General features: G+C 41.7%; 1 protein-coding gene across 1 annotated transcript; it reads left to right on the forward strand.

Moving 5' to 3' along the window:
• The first annotated feature begins 9,672 nt into the window (after nt 1–9,672).
• On the forward strand, nt 9,673–14,515 carry MTERF2 (mitochondrial transcription termination factor 2). The gene is given in 6 exon segments (XM_030214556.1): nt 9,673–9,751; nt 12,764–13,005; nt 13,007–13,101; nt 13,104–13,268; nt 13,271–13,384; nt 13,387–14,515. Coding segments are annotated over 5 exon segments (1,125 nt in total). The 5' UTR covers nt 9,673–9,751; nt 12,764–12,844; the 3' UTR covers nt 13,977–14,515.
• Nucleotides 14,516–16,698: the final 2,183 nt, after the last annotated feature.

A 16,698-nucleotide genomic window follows, 5' to 3' on the forward strand; every position in this document is an offset into this window, starting at 1 on the left:
ATATACAACAATTCACTCTGCTAATTTCTCCGATCAAGGCACCAAAATTTGGAATTCTCTTCCTAAATCAATCAAGTTTACAGATGATTACCTAACTTATAGAAGTCTTCTAAAATAGCCATTTCTTCAGTCTGGCCTTTCTGATAGAAATAACTCTGTTTGCATTTTACCTACACTCTTTTCTTAATCTCATGTCCCATCTAGTCCTGCCTAATTATACTCTCACCTATCAACCCGTAATTATTTGTTTGTCCTTGAAATAGTCTAAATCCCTGTCTATTTTGGGCTAATGTGGGGTATAAATGTCATGAATAAATACATAAAGCTATGCAAATTCCTCCTAAGTGTTTGGAGCAGAAGATCATAATTAAGTGAATAAAGTTACGCGAGATCGTGAGATACCTGAATACCTAATGTGAGTGGTCACCCATTTGAAAAGAAAGTTGCTCTGTGATAATGTTCCCTCCTGAGGGTAAAGGGTTAGAACCAGTCTTGTCTCGATTATAACTGCCTCGTTCCAGACCTCCCGAGATGGCCAAACATTGTTTGCAAGCAAGGATTCAAATAAGTTAACCATAGTGCCCAAAGTTCTTAAAGGAGTGACCACCCTATATACATTTTTTAAATGACTATTATTGCAAAAAGGTGGCAGTGCTGGATACCTTGGAGAGACTTCTTGCTCTGGGAGTAATGGATCTTCTTGTAGCTCACAGGAGAGATCAAGTTTGACTTGCTCAGTTCATCTGATTCTGGATCTAAAGAATGTAAACTGAGCTCTTTGCATTTTTCAGTGTGGCAACCTAGTACTTAGTCACTTCAGATGTACATCCAGGACAGTTTCTAACTTTTGCTCATTCTCAAGAAGGCATATTTCACACATTCCTATTTGGCCTTCCCACCACATACTTATCTTGGGTCAGCATTACCAGTTTTCAAGCTCTTGCTTTTGGGTTAGCCACAATTCCTGGCACATTTTCCAAGGATGTGAGTGTGGCGGTAGCAGAGCTGTGAAAAGAAGACTTACTACTTCATCCATATCTTGAGAACTGGCACATAAGAAAGAGAGAGCAGGAGAGGAGTCAGGCAAATACTTGAGTGGTGACTACACTACCCCTAGGGACTCCAGAAAGTGCAGCTTTTCCAAGAGGTAACGACCTCCCTCAATGTTGAGAATATCAGGTAAGGGAAAGTGCTCTTTCCATGACGGAGTCCACAAACTGCAGGATCAGGTTCATGCTGTCATAATACAGAGAGCTCCTCGTGCTTGGGATTATATGTAGGTATTGATGTGTATGGCAGTGACCTTGGATTTGGTTACCTCTGCTTGAGTGCACATGTATCCTTTACAGATGTCTCTCTTCTAACCCGTTGGTCTCTGCAGTCTGGCGTACGAGGTCTTGCAGCCCAATATCAAAGTCAGCTTGAGTTAGAGGTTGGATTCTTAGACTCTGTTGAAGGGAATGCCCCTAGAGCCACCAAATCGGGTGGTGATCATAATGGATGTAAGTCTTCTCAGCTGAGGAACCTATTATCAGCATCATGTAAAATAAAGCTGCTTGATGGACCAAGACACCTGGGCCTTCAACTATCATTTAGAGACCCAAGCATTCCAGAGTCCTGCAGACCTTTCAGTCCTTAATCCAAGGCAAAACAGTTCAAATCTTCTTTGACAATGCTACAGTGGTAGCGTATGATTAACCATCAAGAGGACACGAAGAGTCAGGAAGGTCGTGCACATAAAAACAGTAACAGAATTTAAAAATGCATGGGATAATCACACAGGAATACTGTATGAAGACATGGAACCAAATAAGCATAGCAGTGAATTAGATGGCAACACCTGTAATTAAGATCAAAGCCAGTGCTGGGCAGGCTTCTACAGTCTGTTCTCAGATCGTGGCTAGAGAGATTTGGATGGGCTGGAATGGGCTTCAATAACACCTTCAGTAATTGGAGAATAGGGCTGGGCAGAATTCTATGGTTTGTGTCCTGAAAATGGCAGGGACAAATCAAGATCTTACAATCTAATCAGGAAAAAAAGGGATTAGGGGATTATGGTGGGACTGATAAAACACATGGGTACTGAACAAGTGAATAGGAGGATTTAAAATAAGCCTCAAAAAGGTGAACTTTTAGCCTAGATTTTAATACAGCCAGAGATAGAGCTTGATGTACTGACTCAGAAAGTCTATTCCAAGTATATGGTACAGCAAGATAAAAGGATTGGAGTCTGGAGTTGGCAGTGGAGGAGAAGGGTACAGAAAAAAATTTACCTGATGAATGGAGTTCTTGAGAAGGAGTGTAGGGAGAGATAAGAGTGGAGAAAAACTGAGGGGATGCAGAGTGAATGCACTTGTAAGTCAATAAGAAGAGTATGAACTGTTTTCAGAAATGGATAGGGAGGCAATAAAGTGACTCCAAAGGGCTAATGTGAGCATAGCAACACTGGTAGAATATAAGTCGTGCAGCAGAATTTTGAATGGATTGAAGGGGAGAGAGATGGCTTAGTGGGAGACCTGTGAGAAGCAAATTGTAGTAGTCTAAACATGAGGTGATAAGAGTTTTGGTAGTGTACTTAGAAAGGAAGGTATGAATTTTGGTGATATAAAGAAAGAAATGATATGTTTTAGCAGTCTGTTGGATATGTGCAGAAAAAGAGAGCGGAGTCAAAGATGACACCAAGGTTACAAGCTAATGATACGAGGAGGATGAGTTATCCACAGAGACAGAGAATGGGGGAAGAGAAGAGGTGGGTTTAGGGAAAAGATAAGAAGCTCAGTCTTGGCCTGTTTACTTTCAGATGGTGGTGAGACATTCAGGCAGCAATATCAGACAGGCAAGCTGAGACTTTGGCCTCGATTCTTGCTGAAATTTCTGTGGTGGAGAAGTAAATCTGGGAGTCATCAGCATAAAGATATTGAAAACCATGGGAGGAGATCAGAGCACTAAGGGAATAAATATAGATGGGGGAAAGAAGAGGTCCCAAGACACAGTCCTGAGGTACACCAACTGATAGCGGGGATAGAAGTGGAGGAGGATCCTCCAGAGCATACACTAAAGGTGTGATAGGAGAGATAAGAAGAAAACTGAGAAAGAACAGAGTCCCAAAATCCAAGTGAGGACAGCATATCAAGGAGTAGGTGGTGATCCACAGTTCATAAGCAGCAGGTAGTTTGAGAAGGATGAGGATAGAATAGAGACCTCTGGATCTGGCCAGGAACAGGTCATTGGAGACTTTAGCAAGGGCTGTTTTAGTTGAATGTAGCGGGCGAAAGGCAGATTGAAGTGGATCATAGCTTGAGATGAAAGAAAGTCATAACAACAGTGTTGACAATGTTCAAGTAGCTTGGATAAGAAAGGGAGGAGGGAGATAGGGAAAGAGTTGGAAGGGCGGGTAGAGTCCAATGAATTTTTGAGGAATGGTGTAACTACAGCATGTTTGAAGGCATCTGGAACAGTACCAACCTCTGGGACCCTTTTACTAAGCCGCGTGGGCAGCTACACGCCCCCTGCATGTACTAAATTGGAGTTGCCATCCGGTTACTGTGTGGCCCTTGCGGTAATTTCAATTTTGGCACACAGGAAAAAAAAAGATTTTAAATGCTCCCAGGTTTCAACCTAATTCATAATGTGTGATATAAATGTCATAAATAATTTTTTCACCACCCTTAGTTATTTACTTAAATATAAACTGTGTTGTTTCTGACTTTACTTGTTTTGGACTGCTTTGGGTCCGTCCTACTGGTGTGTGCATCTGCTGTTTGGAATTTTGGAAGATGGAAATGAGAAAATAAAAACTAAGTTGTGGTTGTACTCCAGAAGTTGTTGTTTACTTTTGCAGTGTGTGAATGTTCTGTTCTGGTGTATGTATGTGATAATATGTGAATAACTCTATACTTATGGCTATGATTTCTGAATATGCGACATCATTAAAGGGCAGAGTTTTACATGCCCAGTTGGGCATCTAAAATTACAGAGCATATTCAAAAGAATGGATTAATGAGACAAAGTCAACATGGATTTAGTGAAGGGAAATCTTGCCTCACCAATCTACTACATTTCTTTGAAGAGGTGAACAAACATGTGGATAAAGGTGAGCCGGTTGATATTGTGTATCTGGATTTTCAGAAGGCGTTTGACAAAGTACCTCATGAAAGACTCCAGAGGAAATTGGAGAGTCATGGGATAGGAGGTAGTGTTCTATTGTGGATTAAAAACTGGTTAAAAGATAGAAAACACTTAAATGGTCAGTATTCTCAATGGAGAAGGGTAGTTAGTAGGGTTCCCCAGGGGTCTGTGCTGGGACCGCTGCTTTTTAACATGTATAAATGACCTAGAGATGGGAGTAACTAGTGAAGTAATTCAATTTGCAGATGACACAAAGTTATTCAAAGTCGTTAAATCGCGGGAGGATTGTGAAAAATTACAACAGCACCTTACGAGACTGGGAGATTGGGCGTCTAAATGGCAGATGACGTTTAATGTGAGCAAGTGCAAAGTGATGCATGTGGGAAAGAGGAACCCGAATTATAGCTACGTCATGCAAGGTTCCATGTTAGGAGTCACCGACCAAGAAAGGGATCTAGGTTTTGTCGTTGATGATACGTTGAAACCTTCTGCTCAGTGTGTTAGGTATTATTAGGAAAGGAATGGAAAACAAAAATGAGGATGTTATAATGCCTTTGTATCGCTCCATGGTGCGACCGCACCTTGAATATTGTGTTCAATTCTGGTTGCCGCATCTCAAAAAAGATATAGCGGAATTAGAAAAGGTGCAGAGAAGGGCAACAAAAATGATAAAGGGGATGGGACGACTTCCCGGAGGAGTAGCCTAGTGGTTAGTGCAGCAGACTTTGATCCTGGGGAACTGGGTTTGATTCGCACTGCAGCTCCTTGTGACTGTGGGCAAGTCACTTAACCCTCCATTGCCCCTGGTACAAAATAAGTACCTGAATATATGTAAACCGCTTTGAATGTAGTTGCAAAACACCATAGAAAGGCAGTATATCAAGTCCCATTTCCCTTTCCCTATGAGGAAAGGCTAAAGTGGCTAGGGCTCTTCAGCTTGGAGAAAAGCGGCTGAGGGGAGATATGATAGAGGTCTATAAAATAATGAGTGGAGTTGAATGGGTAGATGTGAAGCGCCGGTTTACGCTTTCCAAAAATACTAGGACTAGAGGGCATGCGATGAAGCTACAATGTAGCAAATTTAATTACACACTGAGTGAAGAAAACTTTTCTCCAATTTGTTTTAAACTCTGCTAAGCTAACCACCTTTACCACATTCTCTGGCAACGGGTTTGGACGGCTTCCTAAAGGAAAAGTCCATAGCCCATTATTAAATGGACTTGGCAAAAATCTATTTCTGGGATAAGCAGTATAAAATGTTTTGTACTTTTTTGGGATCTTGCCAGGTATATGTGATCTGGATTGGCCACTGTTGGAAACAGGATGCTGGGCTTGATGGACCTTTGGTCTTTCCCAGTATGGCAATATTTATGTACTTATATATACAAACATCCATATACAAGAAACCCACAGACAAATGCAGCTACCTCCACAACTCCAGCTTCTACCCTTCGCATACAAAAATATCCATTATTTACAGCCAAGCCACAAGATACCACCATATTTGCTCTGACCCAGGGGACAGGGACAGACACCTCGAAACCCTGACTGCATCCTTCAAACAGAAAGGCTACAACCCCCAAAATAATCTCCAAGAATATTGCCTCCTCCCTCAAAACACCCAGGGAAAATCTGCTACAGTACAAAGAAAAAAAAACCACAGACAGAATCCCCCTTATAGTGACATACAACCCAGAGCTAGAAAAATTAAGAAAAATCATAAGAGATCTGCAGCCTGTACTCCAGGAGGATGAATTACTGAAAGAGATATTCCCATCCCCACCAGTGCTGGCCTTCCGACAGCCACCCAACTTAAAACACAAGCTAATTAGAAGTAAGCTCCCAACACAGACCTCAAAAAGAAAGAATGGCACACATCCTTGCAATATATTCAGCTGCAAACTATGCCAAAATATCTCACAGGACCCCACGGTTATTCACAAAGGAAAAATATTCAACATTAAGGAATCTTTCACATATATATCATTCAGTGTAAAAAATGCGATGAAGGCTGCTACATTGGAGAAACAAGTCAGATGCTAAAGAAGAGATTTAATTTACATAGACATCATATGAAAAATGCCAGTACCAACAAAGATGTCACGCCTGTGGGACAGCACTTTAGAAAACCAGGGAACTTTAAAACAATACAGGAATGTAAGTCCTTTGAAGTCAGAATGATCAAATATTTTGACACCCACTAGACAGGGCTTAACAAAGATCTGGGTTTTCTAGCTCATTATAAAGTAAAAATTGTATTGCTTTGGAAATTGTATTCCTCTGTCACCTTCCTGTCCTCCCTGACTCTCACCTATCCACCCCCATCCTGTTAGACTGTCACTGAAATGCTTGATGTTTCACTCAGATACACTGTCATCTACCACATTGCTTATATCCGATCTGACAAAGAAGGGCAACCTTTGAAAGCTAATCAGTTGTCCAATAAAAAAAGGTATCATCTTATTTTCTTTTATTTCTATTGATTACCTTTAAAAGTGGACTAACACAGCTCTCTGCAATTACATTCAAAGTGGTTTACAATACGAGCCAACCTCATCAGTGATGTCACAATGGCTTGATTGCCCGATACTTGGCTCACTTCTGATATTGTGATGTCATAAGGGAAAGGGGGGAAGGGAAATGGGACTTGATATACCGACTTTCTGAGGTATTTTGCAACTACATTCAAAGCGGTTTACAAATATTCAGGTCAGTGGCGTAGCCAGACAGCCAATTTTGGGTGGGCCTGAGCCTAAAGTGGGTGGGCACAAAATTATCACTGCTCCGCCATACCTCCACCTCAAAATATAAATACTTTAGCTAATGAGGATCCTCAAGCTTTGTTAGCTGAAGACTTTCTCCAAAGGCAATTAATACCAATCGGTCCAGCACTTTTCTCCCTTCCCCGACTCCAGTCTACGGTCTGGCACCTCTCCCTAGCTCCACCCCATTGACAATTAATACCTTTAATTAAATTTAGATATTAGATATGTATCATATGTCAAAGAATTTTAGATATTAGACATGTATCATATGTCAAAGAATAAAGTGGTTGCTCAAAGCATCAATCAAAGCGACAATCGCTCAACTGCAAAACACTATGCACAAATTTGTGCAAAAACACACTCAGAACCTTACTGTACCATAAATATTACACTGGGCAGACCCTAATACACCAATATACCGATACAGAAAATGCAGACCGTCAACAATATGAAACAAGGGATCATATCACAATTCTCATGTAGAGCCACAAAACACCTTTTAGGGTGGATAGTGTTCACAATGAGCTCCTTTTATTACGATCATATATAGATCCTTCAAGAGGTAGTGTGTTATGATTTAGGCTCTACACCCTTTCTGATGTTTTGGTGCCACCTCAGTAAGGCCAATACACAAATTCTCCACTGCAAAACACTATACACAAACTTGTGCAAAAACACACTTATAACCTTACCAAACCATAACAGCACTAATTCCAAGGACAGGACGAGCTACAACCTTATGCGTGGAAAGGCAGCACTATAATTACACCGGGCTCTAAAACACCAGTACACAACCTAGTGAAACAAAAAAAACAAAACAAAAAAGGATGCAAATACCACACGCTAGCAGAATACTGCACCTTGATCACACATGAAAAACACGTGACACAACAGATATGAAGGCAAATTTCTGAACTGGAAAGTTGCCTCAAGAAGTCAGACTCAGCATGCAGCAATACTAGAAAAACTGAAACTTACATGCAAAATATCACAGATGCACATTTCCAAAAGCTGACATATTCCAATTAATAAATTCTGAATTAAAAAATGTTTTCTACCTTTGTTGTCTGATCATTTAGTTTTTCTATTCGCGTTGGTCCCAGTGTCTTCTGTTTTATGCAGTGTCTTCTTTCTATTTGATATTTTTTCACTCATCATGTCCACCGTCCTCCTGTGACCTTATGTTTTCTCCCCCTGCCCTCCCCTCCCCTCATCCATGTCCAGCAATTTCCTCTCTTCCCTCCATCCATGTCCTGATGTCCAGCAATTTCCTCTGTCCCCTTCCCTCCAGCAATGTTTCTCTCCCCCCCCTGCCCTCCTCTCCATGTCCAGCGAGTCTCCCTGCCCTCCCTCAGCTCCCCAAAAGCCCTCCGGAGTCCTCGCCGTTCCCCCCCTCCCCCCCCACCCCTGGCCAGCGAGTCTCCCTGCCCTCCCTCAGCTCCCCAAAAGCCCTCCGAGTCCTCTCTCCGTTCCCCCCTCCCCCCCCCCCCCACCCATGGCCAGCGAGTCTCCCTGCCCTCCCTCAGCTCCCCAAAAGCCCTTCGAGTCCTCTCCGTTCCCCCCTCCCCTCCCACCCATGCCCAGCGAGTCTCCCTGCCCTCCCTCAGTTCCCCAAAAGCCCTCTGAGTCCCTCTCCTTTCCCCCCTCCCCTCCCCTCCCACCCCACCCATGGCCAGCGAGTCTCCCTGCCCTCCCTCAGCTCCCCAAAAGCCCTCCGAGTCCTCTCCGTTCCCCCTTCCCCTCCCACTCATGCCCAGCGCGTCTCCCTGGCCCTCCCTCAGTTCCCCAAAAGCCCTCAGAGTCCTCTCCGCCCCCCCCCCCCGCCTCCCGTGCACACAAACCTGGCCTGGCCTTTTCTTTCAGTAGCAGCGAGCGACGTAAAGGCACTGCAACGCTCGCCAGCTTCAAGTTCCTCCCTTTCCTGTTCACACAGTGTTCGTCCCACCTTCGCGGAAACAGGAAATACATCATCGTAAAGGCGGGACGGACACTGAGTGAAGAGGAAAGGGTGAACTTGAAGCAGTGTCTTCACGTTGCTCGCTGCTATCTGAAATAAAAAGGACAGGTTAAAAAACTTTGTGGGGGGGGGGCACGGAACTGGGGGGGAGCGGAGGAGGTCTGACGTCGGGCGAGGAGGGAAGGAGGAATGCCACGCGGGCCTCTTACTGCGACTCGGGGTGCACCATTCCCTGGGTGGGCTTTGGGCTTAAGTGGGTGGGCCTGGGCCCACCCAGGCCCACCCGTGCCTATGCCCCTGATTCAGGTACTTATTTTGTATCAGGGGCAATGGAGGGTTAAGTCACAAGGAGCTGCAGTGGGAATTGAACTCAGTTCCCCAGGATCAAAGTCTGCTGCACTAACCACTAGTAGGGTTACCATATGGCTCCAGAAAAAGGAGGACGCGCTTTAGAAATGATAATAGTAGTAGTAGTAGTAGGACGGATTGAGCCAGCCAGGTTTTACTTCCATTGCTTTCAATGGAAAGCAATGGAAGTAAAACCTACTCCTCCAATCAATCAATCAATCAATACTCTTCTCCTTTTAAGGCACTTGTTAGAGGTTGACCAGCATAGATAGTCCTTTACTTCTAACATCTTTTTGCTATAATTGCTTTGGGTGTACTACTAACCGCGGCAAGCTCCGCCTACTGGCTTCAGCTCATACCATGGACTACATAGGCTCACTTCGTCGTCGTCTGTTTTTATCCAACCAGTTTGCTTGCCCATCCGCCAGGCCGGAAACAGGAAGTTACGTCAGTGGCGACGCGACGCGGAAGTAAGCAGGTTTGATTGGAAGCTGCCGCCTGCCCTCCCTGAGATTGAAGACAAGTAGAAGGTGGAGGGGCTCCGCCGGGGGAGGTGAGCAAAGGAGGCGATACAGGGATTGAGGAAAACAGCTCTTATCTGCTGTCATTCACTTGTTGTTATGGTAGATGCTGAAAACGCACGAGAGGGAGAAGAAAAGGAAGGTCAGAGGGAGGAAAGGAAGGGCAGTTGGTGGGGGGTAAAAGGAAGGGAAAATATTGGAAACAGGTGGGGGAGGAGGAGGCACATGACTGGAGTTTTGCCTAGGGCATTAAATACACTTGGGCAGCTCTGCTGGTTAATGTTAATAATACTGTAGTTTAAATACAGATACCCTTTGCCTGTTCTTATGCATAAAGTATATTTTCCTGTGTGAAGGGGAGGGTTTAAAGAAAAATTGATGTGATCGATTCGGTATTTTATGATGGTACTATTCTTCCTACTTGTTCTTGTGGGAAAGTTCTGTTTGTTACATTTTGCTTTAATAATAATAAAAAAGTTGAAACATAAAGTATGTTTTCAGTGCATTTTTTAAGAGTTGACCATATTTTCCATATTATCCAACTTGTCTGACAATGGCTCAGTCCCATTAACGTTGGATAATCAAGACTGTACTGTTTCAAAAGCTGAGGCCGGTTACTTCACAGGTACAGAAAATTAGGATAAAGTCTCTTAAGATTCAGAGGAAATCTTGACATGGGCCTGTGGCTGACAGGCCCCAAAAGCATAGTTTGTACAGTCTATTTCTTAGGTTGCCCAACCTGGTCTGGCTCCAGCCAGGCCTCAGAACAGGATTCTCACAAACTATTCAGTTAGTTTGGTTTACTTCAACTAGCTTAGGCTAGCTATAGGTAGACAAGAAAGGCAGAAGCTGTAGATCTGCTTCTTCCTACCCGAACTCTGGCCCTGCTTTATACCTCATGGTATATGCCCTCTTTGCTCCACCCCTCCCATGTCACTTCCTCTTTGGGCGGGACTAGAGAGCTTAAAGTAGTCCTGATTCTGTGAGGGAGTGTTCTTAAGGGAGAGGGGTAGTGTTCTATGAACTCCCTAAAAGTTATAAACAACGAATCTAAATACAAATTAACAGTTGATAGCACCAAAACGAGGAGTTATAAGGAGGCGGGGCTGGTGGTTGGGAGGCAGGGATAGTGCTGGGCAGACTTCTACGGTCTGTGCCAGAGCCGGTGGTTGGGAGGCGGGGCTGGTGGTTTGGAGGCGCGGATAGTGCTGGCCAGACTTATACGGTCTGTGCCCTGAAGAGCATAGGTACAAATCAAAGTAGGGTATACACAAAAAGTAGCACATATGAGTTATCTTGTTGGGCAGACTGGATGGACCGTGCAGGTCTTTTTCTGCCATCATCTACTATGTTACTATGTTACTTTAATACAAATATCAAACAAAACATCAACTTACATCAAAATATTAGTCTAAACTACAGGAAATAAATCCACTAGGCTCTCAGAACCAATCCCTAATTGAGCACAGATTATTTTGTACAAATTTATACCTGCTGTGAGAAAGGCGTAAGAGTATGTGTTGTGCTTGTATACACAATTTATAATGTAAAATAGTAGTAGTAGTAGTACATGGCAACTCTGCCTCAGCTCCACCCAAACTGCACCCTGCCTAAATGCATATCACACACAGTCTTTGCATATTGTTTTTTTATATACATGTGTATATCAGTGCACAGTTCTGTGTGATCCTATTTCAATATTAAAACATACTTTACATATAGCAAAGGACTTTATAAAACCCCATGAACACACTCTCCATCCTCCTCTAAAGGCAAGTGCAATGCCTAATCACTTATGTCCCTGGTGCCATATTGGTTCAAAATGGCAGCACCTGACCCTAGCAGTGAGTTGTTACACAGTGCTAGGGGGGGTGGTCAGTCTTCCAAGGTGGGGGAAGGGGATGGAGAAGGAGAGATGCTGGACCTGGTATGGGGTGGGGAGGGAGAAGGAGAAATGCATGGTGGTGGATGGGGAGAAAGGGGAGGGATGTCTAGGTTAAAAGGTAATTTGGAGATACACAGATTGGTGGAATGGATGTCGGCATGCATTGATCTGTGTCATGGCCCCACATCGGAAGTTATTTATTGGCTCTTATTAAGCCCTTTTGGACCCAACTTAAACATTAGTGAAGGTGACTGCTCCCTGCCCTTGTCCTTGCATGTTTCTGAAGTATTTTATATAATCTTTTAAGAATTGTAGTTTTGCCTTATTATTATCACTATTAGGCTATTTAGAAACTCCCTAAACGTGAGCTTTCTAGCATGGAAAAGCATAAAGAGGATTTTTGCTAGCTGATGATTTGGGATGATACCAAGATTCTGCTGATAATTTGATTTCAGAATTCTGTAACAAGAAGTTTCATGAAATACTCCCATTATGTAACATGATTAGTATTTTTTTCATGCAATAACTTTCAAGAAAGCTCTTAAAACGTCTTTTTTAATAGTTTAGTCAGTGTTGATATGTAATTCTGCTGAACTTTAATTTTTTCTGCATTTGATATACATTCTTTACAATCTGATTTTGTTAGCTCTGTGGGAATGCCCCAGTGCATCTCTCGTAAACCGCATGGAGCTCTAATGGGAATAAAGTGTCTAATGTAATGTATTATGAACAGGTAGTTCTTTACCAAATCAGGAAAGCTGGACATTTACAGCCTGTATTCCACCAAAAAATTTGGCTTCTTTTTTTTTGGTTCCCATAGTTTTATTGAATTTGCAAGTATAAGAACAATATAACAAATCAATACTGAAACGTATAACAGTTGAAACATTTGGGACTAGAAATTTGGCTTTTTTTTTTTGCCATGACAAATACCTATTATTAAATTAACTATGGATTATTAACAGAGAAAAGAAATCTAGTTTGAGCCATGCTGCTTTGTGTTTGCTGAAATGTTTATATTGTATACAGTTGTATCATATAACCTCTAGTTTGTCTGCATTGCACATTTTTAATATACCGACAGATTTAGTGACTTGTAGGCCAATTAGCTAAAATACCTGATCATGAGTTTCTTGACTTTTTTTTTTTTTTTTTGCAGTGAGATTAGTTGTTACTTTGCGTGATGTTGGGAGGCATCATTTGTGCTGCTGCAGATTTGGTGTAGTGTTTCCTTGCTGCGATGCATCGATGCAGAACGTGGGTTGGCATCATCACGCTACGGAATCCGGAGAGTAATGGAAGGTTCTTCCAGTATCGCACTTGCGGCACTGAACAGAAACTGAAGGAAGAAAATCACAAAATTGTAGAAAGCCTGAATAGGCTGTGTGTTGACATACAAAAATCCGTCGACGGAAAGCTGGGTCCTTGCACAGGATGTCTCACATGTTGATGAAACTGCTAATATATTAAAGGAGATGGGGGCCAACGGGACAGTCATAGCAGTATTTTAGAGCGCTGTCCGGAAGCTGTGCTCCACTCTCCTGCCGATATCAGTGCTCAGAGGTATCTGTGGCGAACATTATGCCGTGATGAGAGAGAACTTGTCCAGGTCATAGCACGGTTTCCAGAGGCTTTCTTTTGTTTCTGGCACCAAGAGAATCAGAAAGCCATATTAAATACTTCCAAGAACTTGGACTTAAGAATAGGATAATCATCAAACTTCTGAGCAGCTCTCCCCACGTGTTTTCCAATACGGTTGACAAAAATCAACAAATAATTGAAACGTGCAGGAACATTACCTGAATTTAGGAGGATCCCAAGCTGACATGAAAATCTGGCTGCTGAAATTGTTGAGCCAGAACCCATTTATTCTTTCCAAGTCTGCAGAAACTGTGAAGAGTAACCTAGAGTTTCTATGTAATGCAGGATTTAGAGACTCTGAGGTTCTGCATCTGCTTTCCAAGCTCAAGGGGTTTCTTTTTAACCTTGAACCAGACAGCATGGAGAACACTATTTCCTTTTCCAAGAACATTTTCAAATGTAGCCATGAAGAGATAAAGCGGCTAGTTTTAAAATGCCCAGCCATGTTATACTACCCAGTTCCTGTTCTGAAGGAACGGCTCGAGTGCTTTATGAAAGAAGGAATTTCCCTGGAGCAGATAAAAATGACTCCAACTGTGTTGGAATTGACTCCCCAGATTGTACAGTACAGGATTAAAAAACTGTCAGTGCTTGGATATAGTTTAAAAAATCTAAATCTGGAAAGTTTGAATGGAACAAAGAAGGAGTTTGAAGACAATTATGGAAAAATCCAAATAAGCAAAACACGCCCCCTTTTTAACCCTGTTGCACCTTTGAAAATTGAAGATTAGCCTGTTGTGCAGAAAAAGCTGCAGATTCTCATCTCAAGGTAGATGTTAAAATATCCAGAGAAAGGATAGAACCTTGATGAACACCAAAAGCGACTTCTTTTTATCCAGAAGTTGGGGGAATGGCCTAGACTATGAAAGATCTCCCTGCTAGAAAGAATGGAAATCATTTATACACCAATCCCCTATTGGAGATAGACAATGTAAAATTTGATAGTTGAGTGTCAAATGCTGTTGATAAATCCAGTAGGACTAGCAGACAGTTTTTTTTTCACTGTTCACCTTGTATTGTAAAGAAATATGCAGGCAAGTAAGTAAAATTGTATCTGGGCCATTACTCTGTCAAAATATAGATTGTGATGTAATATACCACTCTTATCCAGTTGTGGTGTTACTTTTTCCAGTTTCAAAATAGGGGATGTTAGCAAAAGCTGGATTATTATTTCCTTATTAGAAGATTGGTCATAAGACTGCTTGTTGTAATGGAAATGGAAATCTACTAGTTGTTAAAGAAGTATTTATAATATATTTTTGCGGTTTTTATCTAACTCATTTATCTATTTGTTACATTTGTACCCCACATTTTCCCACCTATTTGCAGGCTCAATGTGGCTTACATAGTGCCGTGAAGTGATAGTCACCTAAGGTGAAAAAACAAATATAGATTGAAGTTATTTACAATGAAATAGATATAAACAGACACATCAAGGAATCATAAAGAGGGAAGTTATATAACGAATATAAAGTTCAATACAAATTTGGATTTCTTTGTGTTGTTGGATTTAGGTATTTAAGTTGGGTCAGTAGGATATGCTCTTCCGAACAGGTAAGTCCTTAGTAATTTCTGGAAGTTGAGGTGTTGTATGTAGTCCTCAGGGTTTTAACTCAAAGGAAATGTGTCATTAAGAGAAGTTGTACAATTCAAAGAAAGTAAAAACTCTCCCAATTCCTCACAGAAATTATAGGAGATTATTTGTCAATTTTCAGTTTAGCTAGCTCCTAATTAATATAGTAACAATTATTTGAAGTCTATCTCACTTCCATTCCAATTTCTGCTTATTCTGTGCTCCTGGCCCTTCATCTGTGAATGCAAAACAGGAATATTTGCTAAGCAGTTTATCCTTTTCACCCTTGAGTCTCACAATGCCATTTTTGCTCTTCCTTCTGTCACTAACACATCTAAAAAAAAGATGAAAGACAGTTCTCTAGGTGGCTGCATGCACTTACAAGTACACGGGAAAGCTGGACTTTGTGTACTATGTGCTTTTCTGGAAGATAGTGTATTTGCTCTAGTACATAACTGCGAGGGGACATAGGTGTGGGCATTGTATGCTCTTTGCACGGTGTATTTAGGCATGCCCATTTATGCCTGCTGTCAACCTGGTTTAAATGGCCACGGCTAAATTTATGCATGTTAATTTGGGCTCTTGCTAGTATTCGAAAGTGACATCCTGGCACATAGATGCCTGTATAGTATTGCATAGCATCGGCGTGCCAAGTTAGAGAATTGCCCCTGATGCGTTTTAAGAGATTTTTGGTAATTCGTTGTATTTTGTATTTCCCCAAAGGAGGTATTTTTGAGTAGTACTTTCCAGACATGCTGCTGAAGCTACTGTAACTTTCTTACAGCAAAATGTGTCTTGCAGGAGAGTTTCAGGAACCTAAGAAAAGAAGCCAAGGAGGTGTTCACTTAGGACCCTAGAAGAGGATTCAAGGAAAAGATTTGAGACCTGCCTGTGACCAAATCAGTGCCAGAAAAAGAAATTGGGACTATTTTTTTGTATTGTATTTATTTATTTATTTACCACCTTTTTGAAGAAAATCGCATAAGGCAGAACTAACCAGCTTCTGCAAACTACTGAAGACTCATTTCTTCAACAAGACATATCACTAAGATCATCACATGTGAAATCCCCCACATGTACCCAGAATTATCTTAAAATGTTTTCTTGTTATTTCACTATTATGCTTTATCATTATCATGTAACCCAAAATCCTTCTGTAATACCAATTGTCTATTCTCTTCTCATTTCCACTATTCATGATGTATTGTAAGCCACATTGAGCCTGCAAAGAGGTGGGAAAATGTGGGATACAAATGCAATAAATAAATGTATTATGGCATTGTATGGTACTTACACTGTCAACACAATATGCAAGAAAACATCTTTATAGGCAGTATAGATGGGACATACAGAGAGGTAAAAGTGTAGGAGATGCATGATTATGGTAAAATTTGAACTGAGCATTTCTGGCACCACTACAAAGTAATCAAACCTGAAACGCTCGCACAAGAGCAAAAAACAGCCCCAAGAAGAATTAAACCTGCTGGGAAAAAAATGATTAGATTAAATCAAAGAATGCCTCCAGACATTTAAACCCAGAAAGCATGGTGGGCCAATAGAATATGAAATGAAATGCTCAATACAGCAATTTACAAAGCCTGATTGTGTTCTCTGGTGTAATTAACCACGCTTACCACATCTTAGGGAACTGACCAATCTATAAACGGGGATACCACTAACCCAAACAATTACAGAGGTATATGTGTCAATCGTAACATTTATTTGTGTTACATTTGTACTCTGCGCTTTCCCACTCATGGCAGGCTCAATGCTGCTTACATATGTATACAGGTACTTATTTGTACCTTTGGCAATGGAGGGTTAAGTGACTTGCCCAGAGTCACAACAAACTCTTTAAATTAGGTTTCTTGCAAACCACT

This window comes from Microcaecilia unicolor, chromosome 9 (assembly GCF_901765095.1).
Source record: "Microcaecilia unicolor chromosome 9, aMicUni1.1, whole genome shotgun sequence".
Taxonomy (NCBI): domain Eukaryota; kingdom Metazoa; phylum Chordata; class Amphibia; order Gymnophiona; family Siphonopidae; genus Microcaecilia; species Microcaecilia unicolor.